Raw genomic sequence first — 13,966 nt, 5'->3', positions numbered from 1 at the left:
ACAACACACAGATGACTAAAGGACATGTCAAAACAACACACACTGATGACAAAAGGACATGTCAAAACAACACACACCAATGACAAAAAGACATGTCCAAACAACACACACCGATGACAAAAAGACATGTCCAAACACCACACACTGATGACAAAAGGACATGTCAAAACAACACACACAGATGACAAAAAGACATGTCCAAACACCACACACTGATGACAAAAGGACATGTCAAAACAACACACACAGATGACAAAAAGACATGTCCAAACAACACACACCAATGACAAAAGAACATGTCAAAACAACACACACTGATGACAAAAGGACATGTCAAAACAACACACACCAATGACAAAAAGACATGTCCAAACAACACACACCAATGACAAAAGGACATGTCAAAACAACACACACTGATGACAAAAGGACATGTCAAAACAACACACACCAATGACAAAAAGACATGTCCAAACACCACACACCAATGACAAAAGGACATGTCAAAACAACACACACTGATGACAAAAGGACATGTCAAAACAACACACACCAATGACAAAAAGACATGTCCAAACAACACACACCGATGACAAAAGACATGTCCAAACACCACACACTGATGACAAAAGGACATGTCAAAACAACACACACTGGTGACAAAAGGACACACACACATTTGTTTTTTTAGGGGAGACCATTTTTGTCACAGCAGCGGGCCAAAGGGTCACAGCAGGATCCCTCTGTAGCACACCACCTCTGCTGGACAAAAAACGACTATCGTCAAACCTGCCAAATACAGTGAAGAGAGGACAGGAGAGATGGTTGTAGAATGTTTTACAGTGAAGAGAGGACACGAGAGATGGTTGTAGAATGTTTTACAGTGAAGAGAGGACAGGAGAGATGGTTGTAGAATGTTTTACAGTTACAGCTGTCACAGATGTATGCCAGCTAGGTTTCAGTCTGAGTGTGTGTGCTGGTCTTTTGAGAAAGAGAGTGAAGAGAATCATCTAGAAACAGAACGTGTTTGTGTCAGTTTGCAGACACATGTCCAGCCAGACGTGTTGTTTTGGATGGCTGAGAAGTAATGAGCCTTATGAGAGATTAATGTTGATGATGGTTGTAGCTTAATACTGTCGATCTTATCGGCCTAAGAGAAACTTTATTTTATACATGTCTTGTCTGTTCATGACAAGATTGGCCTTAACTTGTTTACATAGAAAAATAACATGTTGCAGATGAAGAGGGGCTGTGTCGTTTTCAGAGTATTTGAGGAGTTTTATTCCAAAGCACCGATTTACGTTCAGAGAGAGCGGAGGAAAAAAGCTGAAGTTGATCATTTCCTATCTAAAATAGAGGATGTAGTATCTAATGGTGTTATCTTTTTGTCAGCCAAGGACTTATGTTGCCTACAAAGCGTATGTGTGTCAGATCCCCCTCAAATGGTGCATGCCTGATTTTTGGGATGAAATGCAATTCAGCTCAGCCTATATAGACCTTTATTAATGCCATCATTATAAGTAAGTGAAGCTGTGTTGAAACATCCAAACTCTCACTTCTTCTCATTCAATAACGTTTTTTTTTGTTTTTGTTTTTTGCCATGACAATCCCTTCCCAATCAAAGAGTCCTGATTAAATGTCTTTTTTTGTGTGTGCATAGAAATAAAAAATGCTTATAATGGCACTTTATGTACAAGCTGCTGTGTGAGTCATTTGTTGGATCTTGGGGGATGGATGCTTTTGATGTCCAGATACTGCCTGATGATGATGACGACATGGTCGTGCGCGTGCGCGGAACCTAGGCCCAGCACACGGAACAGACCAGGGGGGAGCGGGAGCGTGCCTTCGGGACGGGGGCGCGCTTGTTCTGGAGAAGCAGATGTGTCGCAGATTTGTAAAGTCACTGGAAGGAACCAGCACGATGAAGTAGATCTGGAATAAATGGCCTGAATCTGTCAGGAAAACAAGAGAGACAGGCAGGAGAGGACAGACGGGCACAGCTGTCACTAACAGTTAGCTTAGTTTGTGTTGACGGAGAAGACCGAGGCGCCACTTTGACAGTTACAGTAGCTTATTAGAATAACGGCCGGTGGGACGCGAGATGGAGCTGTCAGCGATTGGAGAGCAAGTGTTCGCGGTGGAATCGATCATGAAGAAAAGAGTTAAAAGGGTAAGAGCTGAGGATTTGGTGGATTTCTGATAGGCTGTTCCAATTATCTGACTGACAATAAGGCCATTTTATTTTTATTGCATTTTTTTTAGGTGGATGCTATTAAAGCCTGAATTGCGCGACTAATCTGGTTATCAGGGTATCCAAAAAAGGATGAGGGGGGGGGGGGGGGGGGGGTGGGTGAGGATGGCCCTTTAAAGGGACAGTTCACCCCAAAATCAAAAATAAATATTTTTCCTCTTATAGTGCTATTTATCCATCTAGATCGTTTGGTGTGTGCTGCCGAGTCAATGGGACCCTCCAGGAGCCACCTTGAATGTGTCACTCTAGCCCCGGCTATTTTGTTTACATTTTAAAAACTGTGACAGTTCACAGAAATTTGACGTGACATGCATATATTAGACATCAAACTCTTGAGCTACTTCTGCTCTCACTCAGAATGTCAAAATATAAGTGATGTCATGTATAGTTTTTGAGATATGAACGTTTGGCACAACTCATACTAGTTAACTGCTGGCCTTCCGGGGGATTTGCGGTGTTGTGATGTCACGCTGATTCCTCTATAGAGCTGGGGCAACTACGTCATGTCTGGGCAAGCAACACAAGGCATTGTGGGTAAATACGATCCGCTCCTGTACACTCTGCCACTCGCCGTTAACTTCAATGTAAAATAGAGGTACAAAAAAAATCTCTAGGAAAAAAAAACATTTCCTTTATAAATGACCCAAAGACAGCATGACATGACGATATATTACAACTTCGCCGGCCATACATTGCGCAAGATACATCGAAAATAGTAATTTGATCCATCTTCAGTAATGCCACCCATGTCCCTTCTGTAAGAGCCCGCATGTGAATAAGGGCTCGGTATTGGAAACTACGCAATATTTGGGAATACTGATTATGTGAAACTTCAGATAACAACATTGTGCGGAAGGTATAGGTAGCCTACTGTTTTATTGGGATTGCTAACATGTAAATAGCGTACGGCCAGTTTAACGGAGCCTGCAACTCCCTATCGGGGACTTCGAGACTCAGAATGAAGAATGAACAAGTCTCGTGTCGAGGCTTTTGAAGTCAGTGACTTACGGTTTAAACATACAAGTTGAGACATTTATGGAAAAGAACATTTTATGAATACTTGTAAGCATGTCTCTAATTCGGCATATACATACTCCAATAAGAGCATAATAAGAAGCACACATTCCAAATATATTAAGATGTTTCGCCGGTGATTCCCACAGTGCTCTACCTGCAAAATACACTGTGGAGGGCAGGAGTACAGCAGCAGAGTGAACCACTTCCAAACATCGTTTGATTCCTGTGTCGCCGTACGAAGACAACAGGATGGCAGCTACTGTCAGAGGAGACACATAAAGCACCGCAGGAATGAGTTCGTAAGGGGAAAAGTGAATGGGGTTTTAGTATGGGGATTTCTGTTAAATGCATGAAATAAGGTCTGTGGTTAACACAAGTTTATGGGAGGGGTCATTTGTGTTCAGCAAGATAATCTTCACAAATGTGGACCACTTCTATGACTTTTGAAGCGTAAATGCGTTTTTTAAGGCAATTTTCAGAAAACGTTTCAAAAGTCATAAAAGTGGTCCTCGTTTGTGCAGGTTATCCTGCTAAACACAAATTACCACTCCCAAAAACTTTTGTTAACCACAGACCTTATTTCATGCATTTAACCCCAAATACCCATTCTAAAATCCCATAAGCCTTTTCCCCTCATGAACCAACATGGTGGCGATTTCTGGTTAAGCCTACAAAAGCACATCACCCCTGCGGTACTCTATGACTCTACATATTTTTTACATTTAGATTTTCTTTACACCCATACCGTTCTTAAAATGTTGTGTTTTTACAGGGGACTGTGGAGTATCTACTGAAGTGGAAAGGATGGCCTCCAAAGTGAGTATACATATAGATATAGATGTGTAGTATACAAGGTGGGAATTACATGGAGGCCATGGCCTCCATTGCCCTTCCCTCTGGTGATGCCCTGAGATCCGTAAAGCCACCTTGGCAGCTGTGCCCTACTACCAGCCTGCAACTGTCAAAATCTCCAAGTTGCTTTAAAAGCATCAGTGGTCTCAGTTTAATGTATGCAAAGGATATGTCATTGGTTCGTTCTATCACGCATTTTCCCTACAGCTGTGCAATAGTCTCTGACACAGGGGACAACTGTCGCCAAGAAACTCATTCTGCAGCAATGGAAGTCCCCCTCTCTACCTTCTTTTCAGCTGTGGTTGGTGGACATGATCTCTGTTATACGGATGGAGAGACTCAAGGTTCCTGAGGACCAACTCACTTCAAAGATTTCTTATCTGGGACCCGTTTCTGGCCTACCTTGACGAGGTTAGGGGTGACGGGTGACTCGCTCAGCTGGTTTCTCATGGACCCCTTGCATGCGATATACAACATCTCTTACAAGCACATAAGCACTTTATGCATCTGGTAGCACCATGTAATATGTATGCTTTTTCTTTCTTTTCTTTTTCTGTGTCTGAGTTTGTTTCTTTTTGTTTTTTTGGTATTCTGAAAATTGAAAGATAAAATATTGGAAAAACAGATTAATTTATTAACAGGGTTCTTGTACAAGTCTGGAAAGTATGGATACCGTTTTTCTAATAGTTTTGGAAAACCTTTTCTTGTTAAATACTTCTGACCTTCAATATACAAAAAAGGTCTGGAATTTAAAAATGTAAAATGTGCAAGAACCCTGTATTAATAGACAGATTGATTGGATTAGTAATGGATCCAACACATGAATTAATGAACGAATGAAAGGAAGAAAGAAAGAAAGAGGAAGAGAGACCTTTGTTACTCTTTATCATGTCTCCTCTTGCAGGTACAGCACATGGGAACCTGAGGAACACATTCTGGACCAGCGCTTGGTGCAGGCCTATGAAGAGAAGTGAGTAAGCCCCAAAACCAACGTGTTATATTGGCTTGAATCATCTCCAGTGTTTCCCAACTTTTTTTTCTGGGGACCCACTTTTTAAAAATGACAAACCATCATGACCCAATTCACAATATGTCTTATCTATAAAATGGGAGAAGAGCGAATTTGTTCATAAATGAACGTTCCTGACCATTTTTATTGACAGTTCCGCATCACCATAGTATCTTGAATACTGTAGGTCAGTGATTCCCAACCTGTGGTCCGCGGCCCCCTGGTGGGCCGCGAAGGTATTGCAAGTGGGCCGCCAAATCATTTCCAAAAAAGTATGATTTTTGAAAAAAAAAAAAAAAAAAAAAAAAAAATTTCAAATTTTTTTTTGGAAAGATTTTGAAAAATCATACTTGAAAAAGTATGATTTTTGTTTCTTTGATGTTATTGCTTTTGCTTGAATTGAAGTTTCATCTTTACATCATCTTTATATTGGGTTTGTGTTTATTTGTAACCCTATCGATTTAATGGGCTTTCTTCTGATATTTGGATTTTGTTTGGATCTGATATTGGATGTCAAATTGTTATGAGAATGCATTTTTCCATTGTTGAAGGATACCGTTATTTATTAATCATTTGTTAATTAGCCTGTTACAGACAGCCCCTTGCTTGTCATTTCTGACATCTGTGTGGTGCTGATGGACAGCTCCTTGAATGATTGGTGTGTGTGTGTGTGTGTGTGTGTGTGTGTGTGTGTGTGTGTGTGTGTGTGTGTGTGTGTGTGCGTGTGTGTGTGTATGTGTGTGTGTGTGTGTGGACAGCTCCTTGAAAACTGTAATACTGAAGGTGTTGCAACATGTTACAGGTGCTGTGTTAGTGACTGTGGAGCTTCCAACATGTTTCTCCTGTATTCAGTTCAGTCCTTTATGTTCAATTTTCAATAAAAAAGTGCTCTGAGAACGCATTATATGGCCTTTGTATTTATGGGGTCGGAGGTGGGCCGCGAACATTTTTGAGACATAAAAGTGGGCCCTGAGTTGGAAAAGGTTGGGAACCACTGCTGTAGGTAAACCAGCCATTTCAAACAGATTATATGTTTGATAAATCACAACTTCATTTTATTGATTCATGTTATTGAAAACATATACATGCAGTTAAATACTTTATAAATGAGACAAAATAAGTGCATTTAGGCCAGTGGTTCCCAACCTTAGGGTCGCGACCCTAAGTGGGGTCCCCTTGAATTCAAATAGGGTAGCCTGAAATTTCTAAAATAAATAAAAACATTTTTTTTTTTTTTTTTAGGTTTTCTTTAGTACTGAGTTTAAAGTGAAAGTGATAATCTCTAAGATTTCAGTTTTGTTCTCTTGGGTGACACTTATGGCGATAAGTGGTAATTGCAGGTGAGATCCAAACAGTGTCAATGGGCTCACTATCAGAATAGTGACTTTAATTATTATTTTTTTAGATGAAAATGTTTGAGATTATAACTTTAAATCAGGATTCTGAGAATAAAGTCAGAATTCTGAAAATAAAGTAAGAATTTTGAGATTAAAGTCAGAATTCTCAGATTAAAGTCAGAATTCTGAGGGGGAAAAGAAGCATACAGTACATGTGACATCACTGACGATGTCACTGATGATATTATCGATGGTGTACCGGAATTTGAATGTCTAGGGGTCCCTAGATTTTTTGTGACATCAAAATTGGGTCACAAGCCAAAAAAGGTTGGGAACCCTTGATTTAGGCAGAATTAACAGGCACTTGTTTTCTTTGCCTCTCATCAGTAAAACAATAAACACGTTTTAAATAATATAATAACAATATACACGTTTTAAATCAAAGACTATGGAAGAAAATCTGGCCCAAATAAAATCTCCTGCGACTTACCTGTGGGTGCCGACACAGTCTTTGGGAATGACTGACCTCTAGACACAAACAGGACCTGTGTGGGTACCGGATCGGCTCGCCCTAGCGGATGTGCTTGGCTCGGGGTCCGCGACTACAGATGAAGTTAAACTCTCATAACATTTATTTTCGAAAAGTAAGGCTCTTGTTTATGAGAAATGGTCCTGTAACACTTGAATCATTCATGATCATTGAATGTTTGTATGATTCATATTTTTAATGTCTATCATGTCTGATAACAATCAGTAGCGTAGCTTGTTAGCTAATGTAAAGCTGTCGGCCATTTTGCCCACGTTAATCGTGCCCGACGTACAGCCAATCACAATGCATGCCCGAGCCGATGTGGTAGGCGAGCAGATCTTACACCCACACCTGACATCAGTACTCACACATGTCGCTGAATACACAAGACATTAACACTCTCCTTGGATTTTATAGAGAGCAGAGAGAGAGAGTGGTGGGACACAGGAAGAGAGGCCCCAAAGCCAAGAGACTCTTATTACAGGTAAAGTTTGGATTTAATGGTGAAAGTTGGGGAGGAGATTCTCATACTGCCAACAAGAATGTTGACAGTTGTTGGAGAATGTTTGATTGGTGTGCCATTGGCAAACACGGACAAACAAGGATTGACATGTCGAATCTGATTAAACATCTCCAAACATCTCCAAACAAGGACAGACCACCATGGCACCAAGCACACATCTGTGTTTGTCCATGTTTTTTGGAGAATGTTTGATTGGTGTGCCATGGGCTTTAGATGGTAAATGGCCTGCATTCTGCATCGCTTCAGACACATTGGTTTTCATTTTCCAATCCAGTTCTGTAGACTAAGGGCTCTATTCTCCGCCTGGCCTTAGGTGCTAAACTGGCTTTAAATGCAAAAAAACACACTTTGCGCCTGCCTACCTGTGACTCGGGAAGATTGCGTCATGTTTTTACGCCCCGAAATGCGCTTTACGCTGAAGAGCCGTGGCGCAGTGCCAGAATAGGCCAGAATGGGCATTTCGGCCTTAAATACCAGCCTAAAGCGATCTTCCCAAAGGGTGTTAATTTTGCGGTTAACGCTTTTCAAAACCAGGCCTTATTCAGTGCGCCAGCACCGACAGATGCACCGACGGCGTTATTCAATCACTCTCTGTCGCTATCTCACTCTCTCTCCCCCCTCTCTCCCTCTCTCTCTCGCACGTCAATTTCTGCCCCTATAGACAAGTTTCCTGGCCGTTCCTAGCGCTGCGCCATAGCAGCCTTTCGTGTCACCGGCTTCCGGTTAAGTCCACAGCAGCGAGCACATCAGAAGGCAGCAGCCGAAATATCCAAACTTTTTTTTACAACGATCGATAACATCAGCTACACCAACGTTAGCAGACGTTATTAACAATGGTTAATACTGGAACACATTGTGCAGTGCATGGCTGTCACAATACACAGAAACGCTTGAACGAGTGGTTGGATCGACAATGTTTTGAGCATCAGCCCGCTACCAAACGGCTTTGTCCCTGCACTCGACTGTATTCCTTCTACCGAAAACCAGCTGAGGATTCGGATTCACGGATGTGGCTGAAGGCTTTAAATCTGAAGAAGCCGCCGAAATACGTTAATGTTTGTTCTCACCACTTTGTTGACAAAAAGCCAACCAAAGAGAATCCTTTCCCTGAACTGTGGCTAGGACTCCTCAGAAAAAGAGACGCAGACTGGAGCGAGGCACTGCTGCTGAATTGCCGGGTAAGCTAGCTCGCTGGGTAGTTATCATGTTAGCAACGATATAGCTGATCATCCATGTTATTATTATTTGGCTACGTTGTGTTGGTTTTGTGTGTTTACTTTGTAGCATTGCCTGGTGTAACGCTAGTTAGCTAGCTAGCACTGCAGAGGCTAGCACTGCAGTGTTGAGCTAATGTTGTGGGCTTGGATCAGCCTCCCCGACGTTCCAGTATTTACCTGTCTGAAAAGTAATGCTTAATGAATAAATATGCTTAGTGTATATACAGCCAAGTTCCATCCATTCAGATTAACAAATCATCAATTTGCAGGGAAACCCCTGGTGTTCTCCAGAGCCCACGTTGTTAGTACAAATTACAGGCTAATGTTAGCTTGCCAGGCTGTTGCTAGAAACACTACAAAGTCGTGCCGTCCACCGCCATTGATTTCTCAAAATACGCTATAATCCTGCCTGTAGTTACGTTCGGCCATTTACACATATTATCTTCCCATGTGTCCACTGTCAACGGGTGTGGGATAGACCCTCTTTCGTTAGATAGGAGACTCTGAGAATGATCCCAAGTTTGCATTTTTTCGGCGGTCGCTATGGCTACTACGCTAGTACAGTACGTTACGCTCCTCGGACTGTATTCACAAAACACCGGAAAAGACAAACACTACGGCAGCCGAGTCGGGAAGCAAACCGGAAGTACCCAGGAAACTTGTCTATAGCGCACTGCAAGCATCAGATCTGAAATGTAGGCTACACCACAGAATGACAGAACCATCACTATTTTGGGGGAAAGGCCACACATTTATATGTAGGCACTAGGCAGGCACAATGACCGATGAAAAAAAAGTTGTTATACCGTAGTTTTGAGCCCCTGTCATTCAGAGGCTGTTGCATCATCCTACCTGTCTGCCGTGCAGAGGGGGAGAAGAAAAGGCAGCGAGAGAAAACGATGCAATCATGCTGTCCAAACTTTCACCAATCTAATCTATCATGACATCCAGGGATAGGCTATATTTTTCTGGTCGATGCATTTAGAACATTATTCTTAGTTTGCTCTTGCTATAGTGTAGCGTATTTACATGCTTGCTGTATTTAAACTGCAGTGAGATTTGTTTGAGGAGCATATAGAGACAGACGGGGATGAAAGAGGGAGGGGGGGAGCTCACAGCGCTTTGGTCAGGCTTTTCTGACCGGACTGGATCGCTCCGTGGAATTGGAGCTTGAAAGGGAAGAATGTGATTGGTTTACTGCAGATCGCCAATGGCCACAGTTGTGAATAATTCTACGCTTAAAAAGGCGTGGTTACATGGTTAGCGCTGCACAATCTGGCAGGAGAAATTAGGGAATGCGCGTGACCACGCCCACTAATAGCGCCGCGCCGTGCAAATTTAAGGCCAGGGGGAGAATAGAGCCCTAAAGCTCTGTTTGGACATGATGTGTCACTCTCGCAGTGAATCTTGGGGCTTTCCGTTCATTCTCATTGGCCAAGTCACCGATTGCATCTTCGGCCGACAGGTGTACTGACAGGTGTACTGACAGGCTGACAGGCGTACTGACAGGCTGACAGGCATACTGACAGGTGTACTGACAGGCTGACATCACTCACTGATGACATCACAATTGCTCGAGTGACCATCACTGATCACATCATGGAGTGCTCGAGTGACATCACTCAGCGCACAGTTGCTCAACTTCGCATCACTGATGACATTGACAGTGAGTGATCAGGAGTGAGATCAGTCAGATCGGCAGAGGGCGGAGCCGTGACCGGCGCAGCATGGGGATAAATTGGCCAAGTACAATTGGGGAGAAAATGGGGGGAAGAATAGAAATAAATAAATAATAATAATAATAAAATAATAATAATAAAAAAATAAAATGTATAATAATAATAATAATAATAATAATAATAATAATAATAATAATAATAATAATAATAATAATAATAATAATAATAATAATAAAGAGTATGTCTTGGTCTGTCTTTATGCCACTGGCACCTGGTTTATGTGAGGAATTATTCAAATGATTCTGACATGCATCTTTGTCTCTCTTGTCTCTGGATGCAGGACACCATCTACACCATGGACCTGCGCAGCGCCCACAAGGCACCAGAGAAACCTCCGCCCCGCCTGCGTCTCTCCCTGACCCGCTCACTGGACCCCGAGGCCGATGATCACATGATGTACGACGCCTGCAGATGCACCGCCCCTCCCAGACTGGCACAGCACAAAAACAAAGCTCAGCTCAGGTGCCTTAACTCCAGCTCTCCCACTCCTACAGAAGAGGACTGGGAAGAGGAGGATGAGGAGGACATGGAAGAAGAAGAAGATGATGGGGAGGAGAAAGAGGAGGCCCAAAGGGAGATGAGGACAGAGATGAGCGGAGGCATTCTGAATGGTAAGTGTGTCAGTCGGTCAGCCAGTACACTCTAATCAGAAACACGACCCAGTTTGACAGGACATGCCTGACTGAACCAGGAGGACATGCCTGACTCAACCAGGAGGACATGCCTGACTCAACCAGGAGGACATGCCTGACTGAACCAGGAGGACATGCCTGACTGAACCAGGAGGACATGCCTGACTGAACCAGGAGGACATGCCTGACTCAACCAGGAGGACATGCCTGACTCAACCAGGACATGCCTGACTGAACCAGGAGGACATGCCTGACTCAACCAGGAGGACATGCCTGACTCAACCAGGAGGACATGCCTGACTCAACCAGGACATGCCTGACTGAACCAGGAGGACATGCCTGACTGAACCAGGAGGACATGCCTGACAACCAGGACATGGCTGACTCAACCAGGAGGACATGCCTGACTGAACCAGGACATGCCTGACTCAACCAGGACATGCCTGACTCAACCAGGAGGACATGCCTGACTGAACCAGCCTGACTGTTGGAACCAAAAACACTAAGCTGCTCCATCCCAAGCTGATCACAGCAAACACTTTCAAGGTACCTAAACCAAGCTTTTATCATCACATCTAAGTTGTTACTGTAAATGCTATTGTGGGGGGACAAATCCTTTAGACCCCGCAAACAATGTATATTGTCAATTTGTTTATTTTACCAGCTGTTATATGAACTTTAATTGTATGTTTTGAACATGATTATTTAATACTTGCTAATTCCATTTTCATTTTGTTTATATCTATCGTTACTCAGCCAGTTGACAACCTGGCATGACTAAAACGAGATGAGATTACAAAATCCAGTTAGCTGGTGAGAAGGTATAGCTAGCTGGTGGGGTTAGCTACAGTAGATGAGAGCAGATGGTCGCCCTCATGACGCTGAGTGGAGCGGAGCTGAACGTAAAAATGCCTCTATTCATTTCGGAGCACATGTCAGTCAATCTAACTCCGGTCCACTCCGCTGTCCGCCCGCGTCAAAATAAATAAATAATGACGGGGTTGTTTCATTTCAGGTATTAAACGATTTTTGCTTTACATAAGTGAGTAGGAAGAAGACATGGAAAATCAAGCATTTTCCAAACTTTCAAGACTATCTATGAACAGGGACTTGTATTTATGAACAACTCCCCGTGGAGGTTTGTCAGCTGATGCGTGGAGGTTGGTCAGCTGATGCGTGGATATTCATTCCCTCTTTGGCCCAGGCCAACACCACTCTTAGTTCCCTTTGCCCTGCAGGCAAATGCATCATATCGGCCTTTGTCAGTTATGACATCTACCAGAGCAGAGATAAACTATCCAGGTCAGTCCAGCGAGGTTAACTCAATAACACCAGAGTCCAGACACATGATGGGCTTGATGCAATCACTGCAACTCTACCTCTGTCTCGCTCTGTCTTTCTCTAAATATCGCTCCCTCTCTCTCTCCTCCTTCAGGACAGAAGAGGGCAGACGACTGGAGCTCCACCCTCGGGCCGGATGAGGTCGCCACGTCGGACTGGCCGGACGCCTGGAGACCCGTCGTCGCTCCGGGCGAGGTAACGGTCACCGACGTCACCATCAACTCCCTCACGGTGACTTTCCGGGAGGCGCTGGTGGCCAAAGGCTTCTTCAGAGACTGGGGCCTGGAGGTCTGAAAGGCGGGTAGTGGGGGGGTGTGAAGGGCCAGCGGCGCGGATGTTTTGGTTGCCTCTGTGCGAGCACTCCCTCCTCTGTACGGGACACTTCCAGCGCGGTCGGCAGCTCCGCTCACATGCACAGAGGAACCCGGGTAACGTTTCACTTGGGGCAAGCTGTTCACACGCACCTTCAACACACTTTGATTGGCCTCTATCTCCATCCCACTAGTCAGCGTCAGCTGACTGAGCAGCAGCCTCGAACGCACAACGCTGAAATGTGCTTCAGACGTAAATAGAACCACTCGTTCTGAGTACAAATAAGCTGTATCGGGCTGCGCGCTGTTTTATTTGACAAAGGTAACAGATTACTTATTTGAAAAAATAACTAATAACAGGATTACTTGAAATGCAAAACTAACACGTTACGTTGCTCGTTACCTCAAAAAGGTAATCTGAGTACTCTTAACGCATTACCCCCAACACTGATCAGCACCCACTTTAATATGGTAGTGAACCAGACGTTTTAACCAGATTCCTCATAATCAGACTCTGACCTTAGCCAGTTTCTTCCGAACGGAGTCGTGATGTTTACACTCGTCGACCTGCCGGTCTCATCTCTGAACTCTCTGTGCAGGTGAACGCAGCCGCCGGCTCCAGTCTCTTCCACACGAAGCTTACCGTTCAATACTGGACTCAATTGTGTTGTACATACTCTACATTAACTACAGTGCGGTGGCCAGTCCTGTCAGTCCTACTAAGATGCAGCAACAATACCCGTAACCCGTAAAACACATAGACTGTTATTACTGTACGACACGTGGCTTAGTCTTGTACGCGTTTCAGAATCCTCCGAGAGAAGACTCGATCCGCCTGCATGCCTCTCTCCTCCAGTATATCCATATGTAGGTTTTGCCGTCCTACAGGAAAACTCGCTGTGGAACCATGCGAGACAAATCTGAATTTTGTACCTGAACGAACCAGAAAAGTTGATTTGAGAGTCGAGAAATTAACAAACTACGGAATTGCACTGTATTTACATTATGTGGGCTGTGTCCATCAGGAGCCTCTCCTGCAGGGTTTGACTGGTGCAGGGTTTTAAGGGTATATACTTGATTATATATTTCAGTTTATGTCACTGATAAGACAATATTTGGTGCTGGTATTTACAATTTTTAAATTTGACCATTACCATGCCAAAAATGCCAAGGATTCTAAAAGCCTTCATGAGACACTAGAACTCTCC

General features: G+C 43.6%; 1 protein-coding gene across 1 annotated transcript; it reads left to right on the top strand.

Moving 5' to 3' along the window:
- Positions 1-2,101: 2,101 nt before the first annotated feature.
- cbx7b (chromobox homolog 7b) lies at positions 2,102-12,741 on the top strand (the record flags this gene model as incomplete). The annotated part of the gene is made up of 7 exons (XM_083635797.1): positions 2,102-2,170; positions 4,041-4,084; positions 5,025-5,090; positions 7,413-7,479; positions 10,755-11,009; positions 12,311-12,422; positions 12,542-12,741. 7 exons carry the CDS (start codon positions 2,102-2,104, stop codon positions 12,739-12,741), a joined length of 813 nt encoding a protein of 270 aa, XP_083491923.1.
- Between the last annotated feature and the right edge of the window lie 1,225 nt (positions 12,742-13,966).

The sequence above is a fragment of the Poromitra crassiceps genome (assembly GCF_964638095.1).
Source record: "Poromitra crassiceps genome assembly, chromosome: 4".
Taxonomy (NCBI): domain Eukaryota; kingdom Metazoa; phylum Chordata; class Actinopteri; order Beryciformes; family Melamphaidae; genus Poromitra; species Poromitra crassiceps.
This window is presented reverse-complemented; position numbering and strand designations above follow the sequence as displayed.